The 16549-nt window shown below is 40.5% G+C and overlaps 1 protein-coding gene across 1 annotated transcript in view; it reads right to left on the reverse strand.

The window, feature by feature from the left end:
* Positions 1-5833: 5833 nt before the first annotated feature.
* LOC126191349 (lysosomal acid glucosylceramidase-like) overlaps positions 5834-16549 on the reverse strand; it is a 195643-nt gene continuing 184927 nt past the window's right edge. The window contains exon 11 of the mRNA XM_049932188.1: positions 5834-7412. Coding sequence (XP_049788145.1) covers positions 7313-7412 — 100 coding nt within the window. The 3' untranslated portion in view covers positions 5834-7312. The remainder of the gene's footprint in view (positions 7413-16549) is intronic.

A 16549-nucleotide genomic window follows, 5' to 3' on the forward strand; every position in this document is an offset into this window, starting at 1 on the left:
AGACAGCTAATCATTTATGATATCAGTGTCTATTGAAAGTGATCCACTTTAGCAAATTTCTAAAAATTTAAAATGTGAAGTTAATTATTGGAAAAGCTGGACTTGGCAACCAAATATAATTTTTTTTCAGCTACAAATTAATATCTTCACTGAAACTCTACTAACCTGAGTTGGAATGCAGATTCTTCAAATAACTAAGATGAATGTTAATACTGTTTATAGCTAAATCAACAATATTTATTGTATCTAGTATGCTCTAGTAGTTTCTGATCACATACTGTTATACATTTACAAGTCAGATATTTCTGGCAAAGAAATGTGAAAACTTTGATTAAGTTATCTTAATATTTTCTTGTTGAATGTATCATGTGAACAGAATTGCTAGTCTCATTACACTTCAAACAGTATTGTAATTTAAGTCTCCATTACTCTTTGTCCATACATTGATGGGATCACTGGCCAATATTTATGACAGAATACCCACACGTTTGAACCATCTTCCAGATAAATTTGTATAGCGCCAATGCAAATGTATATGACATGGAGATCATGGCTGTTGCATTTGCAGTTCTTAGTGAGAATAATTATATTTTGTCATTGCAAACCAGAAAGGGAAATGTGTAAAATAAGTTTGTGGGCTGTGGCACTTCACACATTTCAAAATCAGTAAGTTTTAAATAAGGTATAAGATTGTAGGCAAACCATATAATTTGATGTACTTCATATGTTGATGACCCTGAAATAGTTGGCATCTCTGTTCTCTTCTGCTAAAGATGATAAATTAAGGAGAGTGTAAGGTAACAGGGAGCAGTGTTGCATGATAATACATATCACAGCTGTGGCACCGTCTTCTGGAGTGTTTATTGTGGGAAATTTTGCCAAGAATTTTCCAGTGGGAGAGAAAAGTGATTTAGAAAAAATAAGGGCCAAGACAAGTGATCCACAATCAACAGTTCTACTTTAATCCACATTAGATTTTACTGTATTTGGAATGAGAAGTTAGAAACTGGTATTAAATTCAAAAAATAACATTTGAGTAATGTGGTGTCAAAATGGAAGCTTTAAATACAGTAACACTCTTGACTACTGTATGTGGATTCTGGTGATGGGGAAAAACAAGAAAAAGAAAAAAAGAAAGAAACCAAGAGGGAAAGAAAGATTTAACGATTGTTACTAATGAAAGAATATTTTAAGTTTTGTGATAAATAATTTTAATGAATATCATTTAAATGTTAATCATAAATGACTGGTAGCCAAATGTGGTTGGCCACAGATGGAGTTTTGATGAAAGCTGTAGTCACATGACTCATGGAGCTGGGAGCTCAGTCGTTTGCTGGTGGATGACAATCAGATAAGGTCATTTAGGTGGGAAAGTGCCACTCGGATATGCAATCTGAGTATGGAATTTTTTATGTCTGTTTTGATGTTAGGACTGAAATATTTATTTCAGTGGCCAGTTGTCTTTTGAGCACTACATAACATTTTTTTGGATTCACAAATATATAATTTCTTAGCAAACAGCTTCCCATGCACTGCCAGAAATGTGAACAATCCAATTTTTACTTGGAATGATAATGTATTGATGAATCTTCAAAGGCGAACTATTATCATTAAATCAAGTGTTTTCAAAAGTGTTAATATGTGTTTTCATTATTCACTGACTAAGATTCATTGGCCATTTGATAAATTTATAACATGCACATAAGGGCACAAATGCAAAGATGACAACTGCTCCCCTCCATAAGTGAGCCATCTGCTAATTTTAGGATGTACACTTGCCCTTTGGTGGGAAAATAGTGTCAATTCCTGTTATTGTAGCGTGATAGGCATGACAGATGTTTATTAGTGTATGTTAGTTTCCCGTTATGCTGCAATTATTCAGGCTCGTCCTGGATTGGACTGTTTCCTTCCCACTCAGTATTTCAGGACCGAGTGTCCCAGGAAATGTATAGGCCTGTGAACAGTTAGTGTGCGGGCTTCAGAGCTATAAGCAGCACATAGCAGTAATAGACTGGCAGTGCAACCGTTGTGCAAATGTGAACAGTGAAAAAGTGGTGGGTTGCATTGTAAGAGACTCTGCAGTATATGCCTAGTCATGCCACCAAATTTCACGTGGTGGTCTGTTTCACAAATTTGGGATTCCACTGGTCCACATGAAGTTTGCAGAGCCGCCATGTACATGCTGCCACTACTCCATGGGGCAGTTGTAGTGAGACACTGTTGACCATATTGGTGCCAGCCAGTGTCATTGTTCTTACTTGATGGGCCACATATGCACATACAATGACCATCTCCATGCCATTGCCTGTCCATCTCCATGCTGTTGCTCAGCTCTTTCCATGTCTGTGCTGCAACCAAGCTACACCATTATAGCATCCATGCTGATACAGCATTTGTATCATCACCCGCTTCACATTTCAAAGTAAAAGTTGATGTTGCAGCATCGCACCATCCAGAAGTTAAGTACAAGCATCAGTTGCATTATATATCATGTTGCTAGTCATCAGCTATGGCCAATCACTTTACTCTGTCCTTGAACTCATTGAGTGGGAAACTAAGTGGCAGAATGGAATCAAAATTTGATGATATAACATCTCAAATTGTTGATGGTATAAAATCTGAAGGTGGGAATTTAAAAGGTTCAAAATGGCTCTGAGCACTATGGGACTTAACATCTGAGGTCATCAGTCCCGTAGAATTTAGAACTACTTAAACCTAACTAACCTAAGGACATCACACACATCCATGCCCGAGGCAGGATTCGAACCTGCGACCGTAGCAGTTGCGCGGTTCCAGACTGAAGCGCCTAGAACTGAAGCGCCTCAGCCACTGCGGCCGGCCATTTAAAAGGTGAACTTGTTGATAAAACAGATGAAATGTTTACCAAGTGTGATAATATGCTACTAGCATTTGACAAAGTAATAAATGTGAATACTTCTTGTGAGAAAATTTGAGTGATCTAGAGTAGGATAAATCAGATGGTGAGGAGGCTGAAGTCTGTCATGGGGTAGCGGAATTGGAAATTAATGAAAATGTTTTTGTTCAGTAAAAAAAGGTTACATGTATGTTGGACATCAGACCTGTTGTTACACAAGAGGTTTCTGATGACTGTATTTATATGAGCATTTATACAAGGGTGTATGAAGAAAGGTTACATGGGGGAAATAAGCAGTTCTTAGTATGGCAAGAAAAGTTTCACCTGAAGATTGAGGCAGATGAAGAGGGGTGGTGCCAGTTGCAAAGTGCCAGAATTCAAATGTCTTCATGAGGGAAATATTTGTGTGATTTGATAAAAAAAAGAAGAAAGTAATGAGTGTAATAAGAGTGTAAGCAGTGAGCTGGTACTTTGGGTATTTTCTGAAAAAAGCAGATAATTTATCTATTTAAATAAAACGTTTATCAATTATGAAGATTATGGATGTAATTTAATTCTGAGAGTGATTCGTCAGGAACATGCATTTGTTTGAAGTTTTTCTGTGTCCTTTTCCCTGTGCTTTAATATATTTCACTTGTCAGCTGCTGAAGTGGGCACATGATAAACCAAGAATGGTTTCAGTAGCCTGACCACTGGGACCCCTTGGTCACAGTTGCAGCCAACGGTTGATCTGGGTCATTTGTTTGAGATTTGTCAGGACATGGTTTTACTGACAAGGAGTACAATGCACTGGTAGCTGTACTTCAGTGCAAGAGAGGTGGTCTTGCCAATGCTCAAATGGAGATGCGACTCAAGGAGAAGGTCCATGCTGTGGAAGCAACTGGAAGAGTGCAGTTAGGGCATAGAATTGAAAATAGGCAGTTCTGTTTAAATTGACTTATTGATGCCCAGAGAGACCAATTACTTAAATTTATAGACATGTTTATAATGTAGACATCACTTATAGATTTGATGTATAATTGCTTATGAATCTCTCATTTCAATGCCGAGTTGTACACCACATGAAGTCCTATTCATGTATTGGTACAGGTTTGTTAGAATTCACATTTAAAAAAAATGAATTTAATGACAATTTCAAATGAAAGGCATCGGCCTTACTGCAGTGGATACACCAGTTTCCGTCAGATCACTGAAGTTAAGTGCTGCTGGGCATGGCCGGCACTTGGGTGGGTGACCATCTGGCTACCATGTTCTGTTGCCATTTTTTGGGGTGCACTCAGCCTCATGATGCCAATTGAGGAGCTACTCAACTGAACAGTAGCGGCTCAGGTCAAAGAAAACCATCATAACGACCAGGAGAGCAGTGTACTGACTACATGCCCTTCCAATCCACATCCTCAGCTGAGGATGACACGGCGACCAGATATTCCCGGTGGGACACTTCTGCCCTGAAGTCAGAGTGCTTTTTTTTTTATGAATGAAAGGATATTTTAAATTTTGTGATAAATAATTTTAATGAATATGATTTAAAGTTAAATGTAAATGACTGATTGCAACCAAATCTTATTGGCCAAGATGGAGTTTGGTCAAGAGTAGTGGTCACCTGACTTGCAGAGCTCGGAGAATGCAGAGGTGTTTTATGGGTCTTTTGCTGGTGGACGCAGATCTGGTAATGTTGTATAGGCATCAAAGTGCCGCTTGGGTATGTGAGCTGAGTATGGAATTTTGGAAGTATTTTTTGACATTAGAGCTGTAATAAGTATTTGAGTGCCTCTGAAATACCAATAGCTGGATGTCTTTTGAGCACCATGTAATGTCTGTTTTCAATTTGAATATACATAATTTGTCAGCAAACTGCTTTCCATGCACTGGTAGACATGTTGCGAATGCAGTTTGTACTAGAACTAATAATGTATTGATGAATCTTTGAATGTGAACTATTGTCATTAAATCAAGTGTTTTCAGAAGTGTTAATGTGTGTTTCATAATTCACTGACTGTGATTCATTGGCCACTGATAAACCTACAATGTACACATAAGAGCACATTTATCCCTTCAACTTTCACACTCCTAATCTAGTCTTGGCATGTGCAACTTTTCACTGCTCTTAGATATCTCATTTCAGCTGGCTGTATTTCCCTCTTATTCCTCTTTGTGAAAATCCAAGATTCAGTACCGTACCATTGTTTCCTTTTTAACTATTTTGTGTAAGGTTCTGTTAATAGTGCCCCATATATAATGAAACTGGGGAAGTTTGTTGTCTATATGTCTATTATGCTGGTAACTTAACTTAGTTTCTTTAAAAGTTAAAACTGATAACTTGTTCAGTTTTTTCTGTTATTGGCATCAATTTTTGATCAGACTCCTTTAAATGTTACTACCTTCATTTTATTAATTGTGATTTCCATATCGTATTCCTAGCCCAGAAAGTGCAACTTATGTAGGGCACATGGTAATTTCTTTTACTATGTAAGTTGGGAATCTGTAAAGACATCAGTCAGTCAGCAAGATGCCTTGGTGTCATGTGCACCATATATATCACTGGCATCCTATCATCTACAAAACTGTTCTTGATTTTGAGACTAATTATAATACGAATATGGACAGGGTGAAAGTCAACAATGCTATCTATGGGCCTGCTGTTTTTCTTGGTGGCTGAGTGGACTTTGCAATAACAAACTTTTCACTAGCAGCAGGCCAGCCGTAGCATATTGATTCTGCTCTATGATCTCTGGCAACTAGTTTGGAGAATTTTCCACCACTTGATGTTATTGCCTGCAGGACATTTAGGATCAGTCAATCAAGGGCTATAACCAGGAGCATCACAAAGAATCTGCTTGTGTATTACATTGATTGTAACTCATTAGTGGGATTACATACAACACATCAGCAATGTATCATGGTATCCTACCCTATAATATTGCTGCTCAGGTTACAATATAAATTAAAACAGATATATCAGTCAGCCAAATTTTTTATTGATGTCACAATGTGTTGCAAGGGTTTGGACATTCATACTTAAGTGAATACATGAGTTTACATGCTTATTACTGCTGAAGGTAGCCAGTAGACTGTTTTTCATTCTATTTTGTTATAGAATAATTATATCACATATTATTCAGAATATGTTACCCAATCTTACAATAATAATAATACCAAGTAATTCATGCTGTCTACCTCAGTCCATTATCATATACCAATATATGCATAAGAAATAAATTTTCCAGGCTTTGAATAGTTAAAGGGCCTGTAAATCACAGAGTACTTTATATTCATTCTAAAGTGCAGGTAGCATGTGAAAAAAAATTCTTGTTGTTATTTTATCTTCATTCGGAACATGGTTTTGAAGCAGCTCCCCTTCCAGTCTGTCTCTTGCAAGTATCTTCATTTCTGCATAACGATTGCCTTGTACATTAATTTGAACCTGTTAACTATTCTCAGGCATTGGTCTTTCTCTGTGAATTTCACCATTTCCAACTTAACTATTTCTTGTTGTTTCAGGATATCCTTATTTTAGTTACTCTGTGCAATAATGTTCTTTTCCTCTTAATTTGATGCAGTAACTCTTCATTAGCTACAAAACGTACTCATCTAATCTTCAGCATTCTTTTGTAACCCCAAATTTCAAAAGCTTCTGTTTTTCTATTAACTCTGCTGTTCATTGTCTGTGTTTCACTTCCATAGAAGGTCACACTTCAGACACATGCTTTCAGAAAATACTTTCTAACTCTTAGTTTACACTCAGTGTTAGCAAACTTCTTCTTTCTTGAAACACTTTTCTTTTTATACAAAATCCTCTTTACTTTTACCATCATCAGTTATTTGGCTGTATGAATATCAAAACTCACAAAAGAATATCAACAACATTACATGTGCATCACATCAAAGGCACAACTAACACTTCTTTGTTAACATGCAGCATGAAACCGTACATAATAATGGATAACATGTAAACTTATATTTTGTGTAAATAATCTTTATTACGTGTAAATGTTTGATGTTACATGTGTATGTCTACATGCAGTGACTTTATCTCATTTCGTAGACTACATGCAGTCCACTAACTTAGATTTCAAAGAAGGCTACTGTATTAGCACAATAATAGATGACGGTTGATTTGAAACTAAAGCTTTACAAATTGTACAGTTCACCAGAAATACTACTGCAAACACTGACAAAGAATACTGTACTGTTCATTTGGAAACTTACTGGTTTAGCTATCTGAGGGTAAAAAAGTAAAAACATCACTATTTTGTTAATGTGTTTCTACTTGTTGTAACAAAATAGGTTTTTTAATCATTACTTGTGTTCTTTATTGTGTAAGGAAAAAATAGATTTAACATTTTTTATACAGATCTTAAACTTCCATATCCTTCAACAATTTTAGGCATCATTCTCACAAATTCCAGGCACTATTAAAAGTGCCACACATGTACATTACCAGTACATTAGAGTGTTGAAAGATCTCTTGGGAACTGAAATAGTAATGTAGCCACGATCCGGGTCTGCAATTGTTACCTTTGTATTATGATCTCTCCTACAACACAGAAATATCAGCAGTCAGATCAATGAAAGAAAAAGGAAACCTTATTATAATCTTACCAGTAGTGTACTTTATCAAGTGCAAAGTTTGATAAAAATTGATGAAATAGATGATCATTATAACATTTCAACATTGGTAATTATCAGAATTAAGTCTTTAATACCTTTCAAATATGTGTAAATTTTGCCTTAAGTTAGGATGTGTACTGGTAATATTTATAGGTAATAGTTGTTTACCAGTAACTGAAAGTAAGGCTTGTTATTGACAGATTATGTAACAGGCATGAAACTTAACTCAAAAGACAGGAGCAAAACATATGGGATCCCACACAGTTTGGCTATGGGTCCACTGTTACTTTTAACGCACATAGGTTATGTTCAATGTCTTTAAAGAATGGTTCAAAGACTGCACTATTTGCTAATGACACAAGCATACTAATCAAGGCTCAAAACCCGGCTCTATCAGACAAAGCTCATATAATAGCTGAACAGGATGCAATTGGATCATAGCAAACAGTTTAAATCTTGACTTCAGAAAGACTTGTGTTATGCAAATTCATACACGTAGAATGACTTTATCAGCACTAGAAGTGGTCATTAAATGGTTCAAATGGCTCTGAGCACTAAGGGACTTAACTTCTGAGGTCACCAGTCCCTTAGAACTTAGAACTACTTAAACCTAACTAACCTAAGGACATCACATACATCCATGCCCGAGGCAGGATTCGAACCTACGACCATAGCGGTCGCGCGGTTCTAGACTGTAGCGCCTAGAACCGCTCGGCCAGCCCGGCAGGCAAGTTGTCATTAACAGTCATACCATAAATGAAGCACCCTATATAAAATCCCTAGGAGTACAGCTGGAATGTAAGTTGAAATAGAGCCAACACACAGGTATATTGACGAAGAAGCTCCATCCAGTGCACTTTGTTCTTAGGAGTATCTCTCTTTGTGTGACTTAAAGACAACAATGTTGGCTTATCATGTATTGCCTAATGGATTTATTTTCTGGGACAGTGGACATAAAATATATAAAGCATTTATTTATTCATCAGAAATGAGCAGAAAGCATATTGTGTAAAATACATAACCACTCTGGTTGTAGATTTCCTTTTAATGCTCCTGGAATCCTTACACTCAGTTACCAGTGGATTTATTTATTCATAGTTTTTGTTACTGACAGTAAAAGTAAATTTCTGGTGACCCATATAAAGGCATAAAAATTATTTTCATGTAAATATTGTGTCCTTGTGCAGAGTTCAGAGTGGAATTAAGTACTCTAACACAAAGGAATTTGACAAACTGTCATCTAAAGTAAAACTAGGAACTAACAATCTCAACCATTTCAGAAGGAAATAAAAAGATATCTCATTAGCTACTCTTTCTATAAATTATCTGAGTATTAGTTCTGGGATGGAAAAGTCCTGTTTCTTTAAATACCAAGTAGCAGCATTCACTGTGAATTTGCATAAGTAGTAATGTATTGTAAACTAAGTAAAGCTGTAAATAACTATTTTCTTTGAAACATGCCAGTGGAATCAAGAAAATATTAAGCTAGCACTAGGACACAAACAACAACTCAACTGTTTAACATAACTGAGTCAGCAGCAACTTTTTCCAAGTAGCAGCTTTCTTTCTAATTTATGGTCTAAAATTTAATAGATATAAGCATGAATAGTCTTAAGCAATATAGTAAAAGCTTATGGTTAATATGGTGTGGAGATTATGTTTCAGTGGTTTGCTTGTCTTTTGTGAATGGATATCTTGACTTGTTCCAAACCTCTGAAGATTCTCATTTTTGATGGGATCTAAGTTACTGCATGGCTGAGCTGTAGGTTGTAGCTGTAGACTAACATGTGATGACAAACTTCTATTTGTATGAGCTATATGGAACAGAAAGTGGATTAACACTTACATCCTTGCCTTGCTAGTGGACAATTCATCAAGTTTTTTGTATGAACATTTTTCAAGTGTGTGCTTCACTCACAAAGTTTTCTATTTTTCTTTTGTATTCCCTATGGCCGCTGACATCAAATATGGTGAACTTTATTTTGCAAACAAGTAATTTGTAATTATCCACAACCACACATGGACACTATTTCAAACTTAGAACATATGAGTTGTTTTTGGTGTCCATCCCCCCCACCTTTTGTGTGAGACCTTGGTTCTGACACAAGATGGCAACCACAGAGGAATTGCAAAAGACACTAGAAGAGCTGATGCATGCAACCAGAGGCTGGAGAGTGAGCTACAGGCATGTCATGCACACATGGACTCTGCTCACCAAGCGCCAGCTAAAGAAAACTTTGTACAAGCAAAGTGCCACCACACCAACATCTCCTACTGTTACTGGAATGGTGACAAGCACAGGATAGGTATTGGTTAAACCATTGTCCTTTTGACCCTGTGACCCATTCATGTGGTTCAGACATGTGAAATCAGTTTTCTTGAGTGACAATGTCATTAATGACCTCGCCAAAGTCTAAAATGTTGTTAGTCAGCTTGAGAAAAATTACATAGATGAAATGCAGTACATGATCAGTGCCCCACCAACACAGTGTTTATACAAATGGTTGAAGGAGGAATTAATCTGACAACTTTCATCACTGCAAGAGCAACGGTTTCATAAGTTGCTACAGCAAGAGGATTGCAGTGACAGAAGGCCATCTTAGTTTCCTCACCATCTGCAGAGAACAGCACTGTCTGATATAGTTTTAGACTCATTGCTGTGTACTACCTGGATGCACAGCCTCCCAGCTGAAGTGCAAGCCATCATTTCCACACAGATAGAAATGCAGCTGGATGCTGTTGTGGACCTGACCAACTTGGTACACGACATTCAGGCAACATCTCCTTATACTGCAGCTGTGGCCACCTATGATGCCATAGCCCTGACTTCTGCTTTCACACTGTGGTGACACATGCTTCCAGTGCCCCTGTGGGCACCAACTTGCACCATCTGCTCCATAGTCTGGCTGTCCAGATGGCACCACTAACAATGCAGGTCAACCAGTTGGTGCACTCACAGCAAGACAGTAGAAGGGACAGTAGTAGCAGCATGTCCAGCTGCTGGCGATCTGACTCATGCAAATGGCAATGCAGAACTAGCCCTTCTAGCAGTAGTCTGGCAATGATGGAACAGCAGCTGGTAGCACACCTGCTTCAGCAATTACGTGGTGAAGTGCCAGCCACCAGGTGCGGGCACAAACTTTAGCTGCAATGGGGCTTAGATGCACCCTGCTGTAGTGTGATATCTAAGCATCTCTTCATAATGGAAGGGGTTGCAGCATGAAATTTCTGATCTACAAAAGTTCTGACTTGTCAATATTCTCACAAATTATGCTGAGGGATCACGGGACTGCTGAGGCACCGTCACTTATGGCAGCTAAAAATCCCACCACAATCATGTACAGCACACACCACTGAGAACTGTACCTCAGGCTGTGCTACACATTCATGTGGATATTCACTGTAGCTGATGTCAATGTGTCAACACTGAGTGCAGATTTCCTTGGCCACTACAAGATGCTAGACAACTTCACAAACTCTGGCATCAACACCACTGTGTTCTTCATGGCCATCCATTTTGTACAACTAGGGCTTCTTGTGTTGCTCATGGCCATGCATTTTGTGTGGGCAGGCCTTTGGAAAGACTGCCATCAGTAGGCACACACTTACACTGCATAACAGTGTGCGAAAGCTGGGAGGCACAGTCATGCACCCACCAGCACCTTTCCTAATGTAACATTCCATTTTTAATGTGGACATTGTGGGCCTGCTTTCGTTGTCCATGGCAAATGTTACTTGCTGACAGTGGTGGGTTGCTTCACTTGTATGCCATATACAATACCCACAGCTGACTGCCAAGACCAGGATGGCAGCTTTACCTGTCCCAGCCATGTGACAACAGCCTGCACTCGCGATTTTGACTGTGTACTATTCATACACATCACCTGACTGTGTGACACTCATGTACACAGGGCTACCAGCAATCATCTGGCATCTAATAGCATGATCGATCAGCTCCATAGGACACTGAAAGCGTCCCTAACTTGCTGCAACAGTGGACTGAAGCACTCCTGCTGATACTATTTAGCTGCAAGTGACATTGAAAGAAGACATTGGAGCTTCATCTGCTGACCTTGTCTATGGCTAACCACTGGCCATTACAGTTGGATAAACCATTGACTATCTTACATACAAATAAATTAAGGTTGTTGAGTGTGAAAATAAATTGTCAATGGCCATTGCACTATATCCTGTATTCCTGGTTGGTCACCTTACCATGACAAATAATCCTTAGCTTCACATAAAAAAGCTCTGGGTGTCCTCAGTCAGTACTGTATGATATAAAATCAATATTAATGTCTCTACAAAATATTATGCTCTAGTTAAGACTGTCTACCTCTATTAGCTCTGTCTTTACCTTTATCTGCTACAGTGCCAGAAAAAAATTGTTACACACTTTCAGAGGTTTTCAGTTCACTCAAAATTTATTGTTGCAACAGTGTCTATAGTGTAAATGAAATGATTACATTTACAGATCAATAGCATAAGCAGATCTGAAGTACCAGGTATCGACCCATGCTGAAAAACTCATATTACTTTGTGGTGCAGCCTCCACAGGCAGCAATACAGGAACTGGCATCCAGTCAATCATACAGAAGGCAAACACTGTCCTGGGGTACAGTATGCCATGCCCCCTCTACATGTTCATGTAGTTTTGCATGGATTGTTGGTTGATGAGTTGCTTGAGTCCCTTCTTGTTCCATCATATGCCACACATGCTTATTTGGAGATAAGTCCACCAATTGTGCTAACCTGAGAAGTCGCTGCAAATTTTGCAGAGCATGTTGAGTTTCACAGGCAGTGTGTGGGCAAGCATTATACTGTTGGAATAATAGTTGGTTGCTTTGGGGAAGGAGACCAGACAGCGAGGTCATCGGTCTCATCGGATTAGGGAAGGATGGGGAAGGAAATCGGCCGTGCCCTTTGAAGGGAACCATCCCGGCATTTGCCTGGGGGGGATTTAGGGAAATCACGGAAAACCTAAATCAGGATGGCCGGACGCGGGATTGAACCGTCGTCCTCCCGAATGCGAGTCCAGTGTCTAACCACTGCGCCACCTCGCTCGGTGTTGGAATAATACATCACCTTAGTATTGCAAGAATGCCAAAAGAAAAGGTCTAACACCATTCTGCACATACTGTGTGCTGGTTAGCATCTCCTCGAGAAACATCAGAGGTGAATGAAAGCTGTAGCTTATCACACCCCAGATGAGCCAGTGTTTCTTGGACAAATGCACTCTATGAGACAGTGCTCACCATGTCTATATCATATATGCAAATGACCATCACTGGCATGCAACCACAATCTGCTTTCATTGCTAAAGACCACAGCATGCTATTCAATTTTCGAAGTTATCCTCTGATGACACCAGTCAAGCCATGCACATCAAAGCTGTGGAAGACAGGCTAGAGATGAGTGTAACAGTAGTCCCACTGCTTATAACTGCTTCAAAATAGTTTGTGTTGACACGTCTGGACTCAGAAGTCCTCTTATCTGTGCTGTGGTAGCTGTATGATCTGCCAATGCTGCTCTTACAATCCGACGATCCTGGCAGGCATGTCTAGAACCTCATCTGTGGATGTAAGAATGTTCAAGTGTTCACTGATACCAGAATCTTTGTACAAATTGTGTGATAGTTCTCTGAAAGAACCATCCCACCACTCGGAATGCAACAATCGTGACTCCTTTCAAACTCTCTCAGCTGGCTGTAGAAAGCACAAGTTCACCTCCATGGCATGTTTGCTTGCTTGTTTCACACTTCTGCCCACAATGGGCCTTCTGGCTGTGAGCATTCCCTATTAAAGGGTAGTCACAGAGGTCCTCTGACAGCTATACCACTACACCAACTGTTGGTGAACGACATTGAAACCTATGTCAGTACATCTACTACCCAAGTTACATGCACTGTCATTGGATCAAAATTAACATCTTCTTTCCAGGTGTATTATTTCTTTTTTTCCAGCAGTGTGTATACAATGTAAGATATGTGATGCTGGGGGCTATAAATTCTTAGTACTAGTACATTATACTAACTGTTGGTGGACAACATTGAAACCTCTGTCAGTAAATCTACTATCTCCAAGTTACATGCACTGTCACTGGATCAAAATCAACATCATCTTTCCAGGTGTATTAATTTTTTTCCAGCAGTGTATATACACTCCTAGAAATTGAAATAAGAACACCGTGAATTCATTGTGCCAGGAAGGGGAAACTGTATTGACACATTCCTGGGGTCAGAACAACACATGGTCACACTGACAGAACCACAGGCACATAGACACAGGCAACAGAGCATGCACAATGTCGGCACTAGTACAGTGTATATCCACCTTTCGCAGCAATGCAGGCTGCTATTCTCCCATGGAGACAATCGTAGAGATGCTGGATGTAGTCCTGTGGAACGGCTTGCCATGCCATTTCCACCTGGCGCCTCAGTTGGACCAGCGTTCGTGCTGGACGTGCAGACCGCGTGAGACGGCGCTTCATCCAGTCCCAAACATGCTCAATGGGGGACAGATCCGGAGATCTTGCTGGCCAGGGTAGTTGACTTACACCTTCTAGAGCACGTTGGGTGGCACGGGATACATGCGGACGTGCATTGTCCTGTTGGAACAGCAAGTTCCCTTGCCGAACTAGGAATGGTAGAACGATGGGTTCGATGACGGTTTGGATGTACCGTGCACTATTCAGTGTCCCCTCGACGATCACCAGTGGTGTACGGCCAGTGTAGGAGATCGCTCCCCACACCATGATGCCGGGTGTTGGCCCTGTGTGCCTCGGTCATATGCAGTCCTGATTGTGGCGCTCACCTGCACGGCGCCAAACACGCATACGACCATCATTTGCACCAAGGCAGAAGCGACTCTCATCGCTGAAGACGACACGTTTCCATTCGTCCCTCCATTCACGCCTGTCGCGACACCACTGGAGGCGGGCTGCACGATGTTGGGGCGTGAGCGGAAGACGGTCTAACGGTGTGCGGGACCGTAGCCCAGCTTCATGGAGACGGTTGTGAATGGTCCTCGCCGATACCCCAGGAGCAACAGTGTCCCTAATTTGCTGGGAAGTGGCGGTGCGGTCCCCTACGGCACTGCGTAGGATCCTACGGTCTTGGCGTGCATCCGTGCGTCGCTGCGGTCCGGTCCCAGGTCGACGGGCACGTGCACCTTCCGCCGACCACTGGCGACAACATCGATGTACTGTGGAGACCTCACGCCCCACGTGTGGAGCAATACGGCGGTACGTCCACCCGGCCTCCCGCATGCCCACTATACGCCCTCGCTCAAAGTCCGTCAACTGCACATACGGTTCACGTCCACACTGTCACGGCATGCTACCAGTGTTAAAGACTGCGATGGAGCTCCGTATGTCACGGCAAACTGGCTGACACTGACGGCGGCGGTGCATAAATGCTGCGCAGCTAGCGCCATTCGACGGCCAACACCGCGGTTCCTGGTGTGTCCACTGTGCCGTACGTGTGATCATTGCTTGTACAGCCCTCTCGCAGTGTCCGGAGCAAGTATAGTGGGTCTGACACACCGGTGTCAATGTGTTCTTTTTTCCATTTCCAGGAGTGTAGAATGTAAGATATTTCATGCTGGGGGCCTACAAATTCTTAGTACTAGTATCTTATTTATTCCCTCACATACTACTTTGACATATTCCCTCACACACTACTTTGACATGAAATTCAAAGCACTATTCAAATCAATATCAGTTACCTGAAGGGCCTGGGACTTAACTACATTTTTTATGTATGAGATATGCTCAAAACTAATTGGTATTTTTTTTTTAAACAATCTTATTTCTTCATCTACATGAATGTTACCCTCCTCAAAATAGTTCCCATGAGATATCATACATGTATGTCAGAACTTTTTCAAATCCCTAAAGCACTTATAGAACTTGAGTGCCAGGCTAGATTTTACCTCTCTCAGTGATGCATTTTTAGCATGATCTGTGCTTGTAAATAAAGGCCATTAAATGTTTTCATTAATTTTGTGGAACAGAAAAGAGTCACTGGGGCCATGTCTGGTGAAATCGAAGACTGAGACTTCATTACCTTTGCCCCACTCCAAAATTTACTCATGCTGGGATTGTTAAAGACCTTCTCTCCTGGTTCCTACAGTGGAACCACCTATACTTTTCCCAGTCTGTGCACATTTTTTCCCACTAACCATATCAATCACTGTGATCCTGTCCCACTACCCCCAAATCATTCCTGGTTAAGTTTTCAGAATGTCTTAACCTTGAACCTTGCCTCACCATCATTCCCCAAATCTCTCAATATGGAAACCAACCTCAAATCCACAGAAAGGATCACAGTCCACCACCTGAAAACTGATGCTGACATTATAACCCTAACTGCCAACTAAAGCTCCACCAATGTGGTTATGGACCACTGAGATCACCTGTCAGAGAGACTTGGCAGGATTTTCAGCCCAGGTCTATTCCAGAACCTGCCCCCTCAGTTGATCTCTATCATTCCCCACTTTCCTACCTTCTAAATGCTTGCTGAGGTACATAAATTTAACCACCCATGACATGACATTGTGGCCAGTTACTGTGACCCCACAGAGAGGATCTCTGCCCTTGTGGACCATCACTTTCTGCCTATTACCCATAACCTATCCTCCTATATAGAAGCACTAACCATTTGCCCTACCTACAGTCCACAGTTCTTGTTCCTTTATGACCCAGCACTCTGTTTATCAGTGTTGATGCCAACTTCAGCTACACTAACATCCACAATGCCCATAGCCTTGCCACAATTGGGCATCACATTTCCCAGTGCCTGACTGACTCCAAACCTATAACCTCCATCCTAGTCACAATGTCCAAATGCCTCCTCATCAACAATTACTTCTCCTTTGAAGGCATCATCACAAACAAGTCTGTGATACAGCAACCAGTTCAGAGGCCTGCTAGTGGAATCCTTCCAGGATCCCAAGATTGGTTCAGATTCATTGATCACACATTAATGATCCAGATCAAGGGTGGTGAACCCTAACCACATTACTCAAGTACCTCAATACCTTGTCTGCCTTTGCTTCACCTGGT

Source organism: Schistocerca cancellata, chromosome 6 (genome assembly GCF_023864275.1).
Source record: "Schistocerca cancellata isolate TAMUIC-IGC-003103 chromosome 6, iqSchCanc2.1, whole genome shotgun sequence".
Lineage (NCBI taxonomy): Eukaryota > Metazoa > Arthropoda > Insecta > Orthoptera > Acrididae > Schistocerca > Schistocerca cancellata.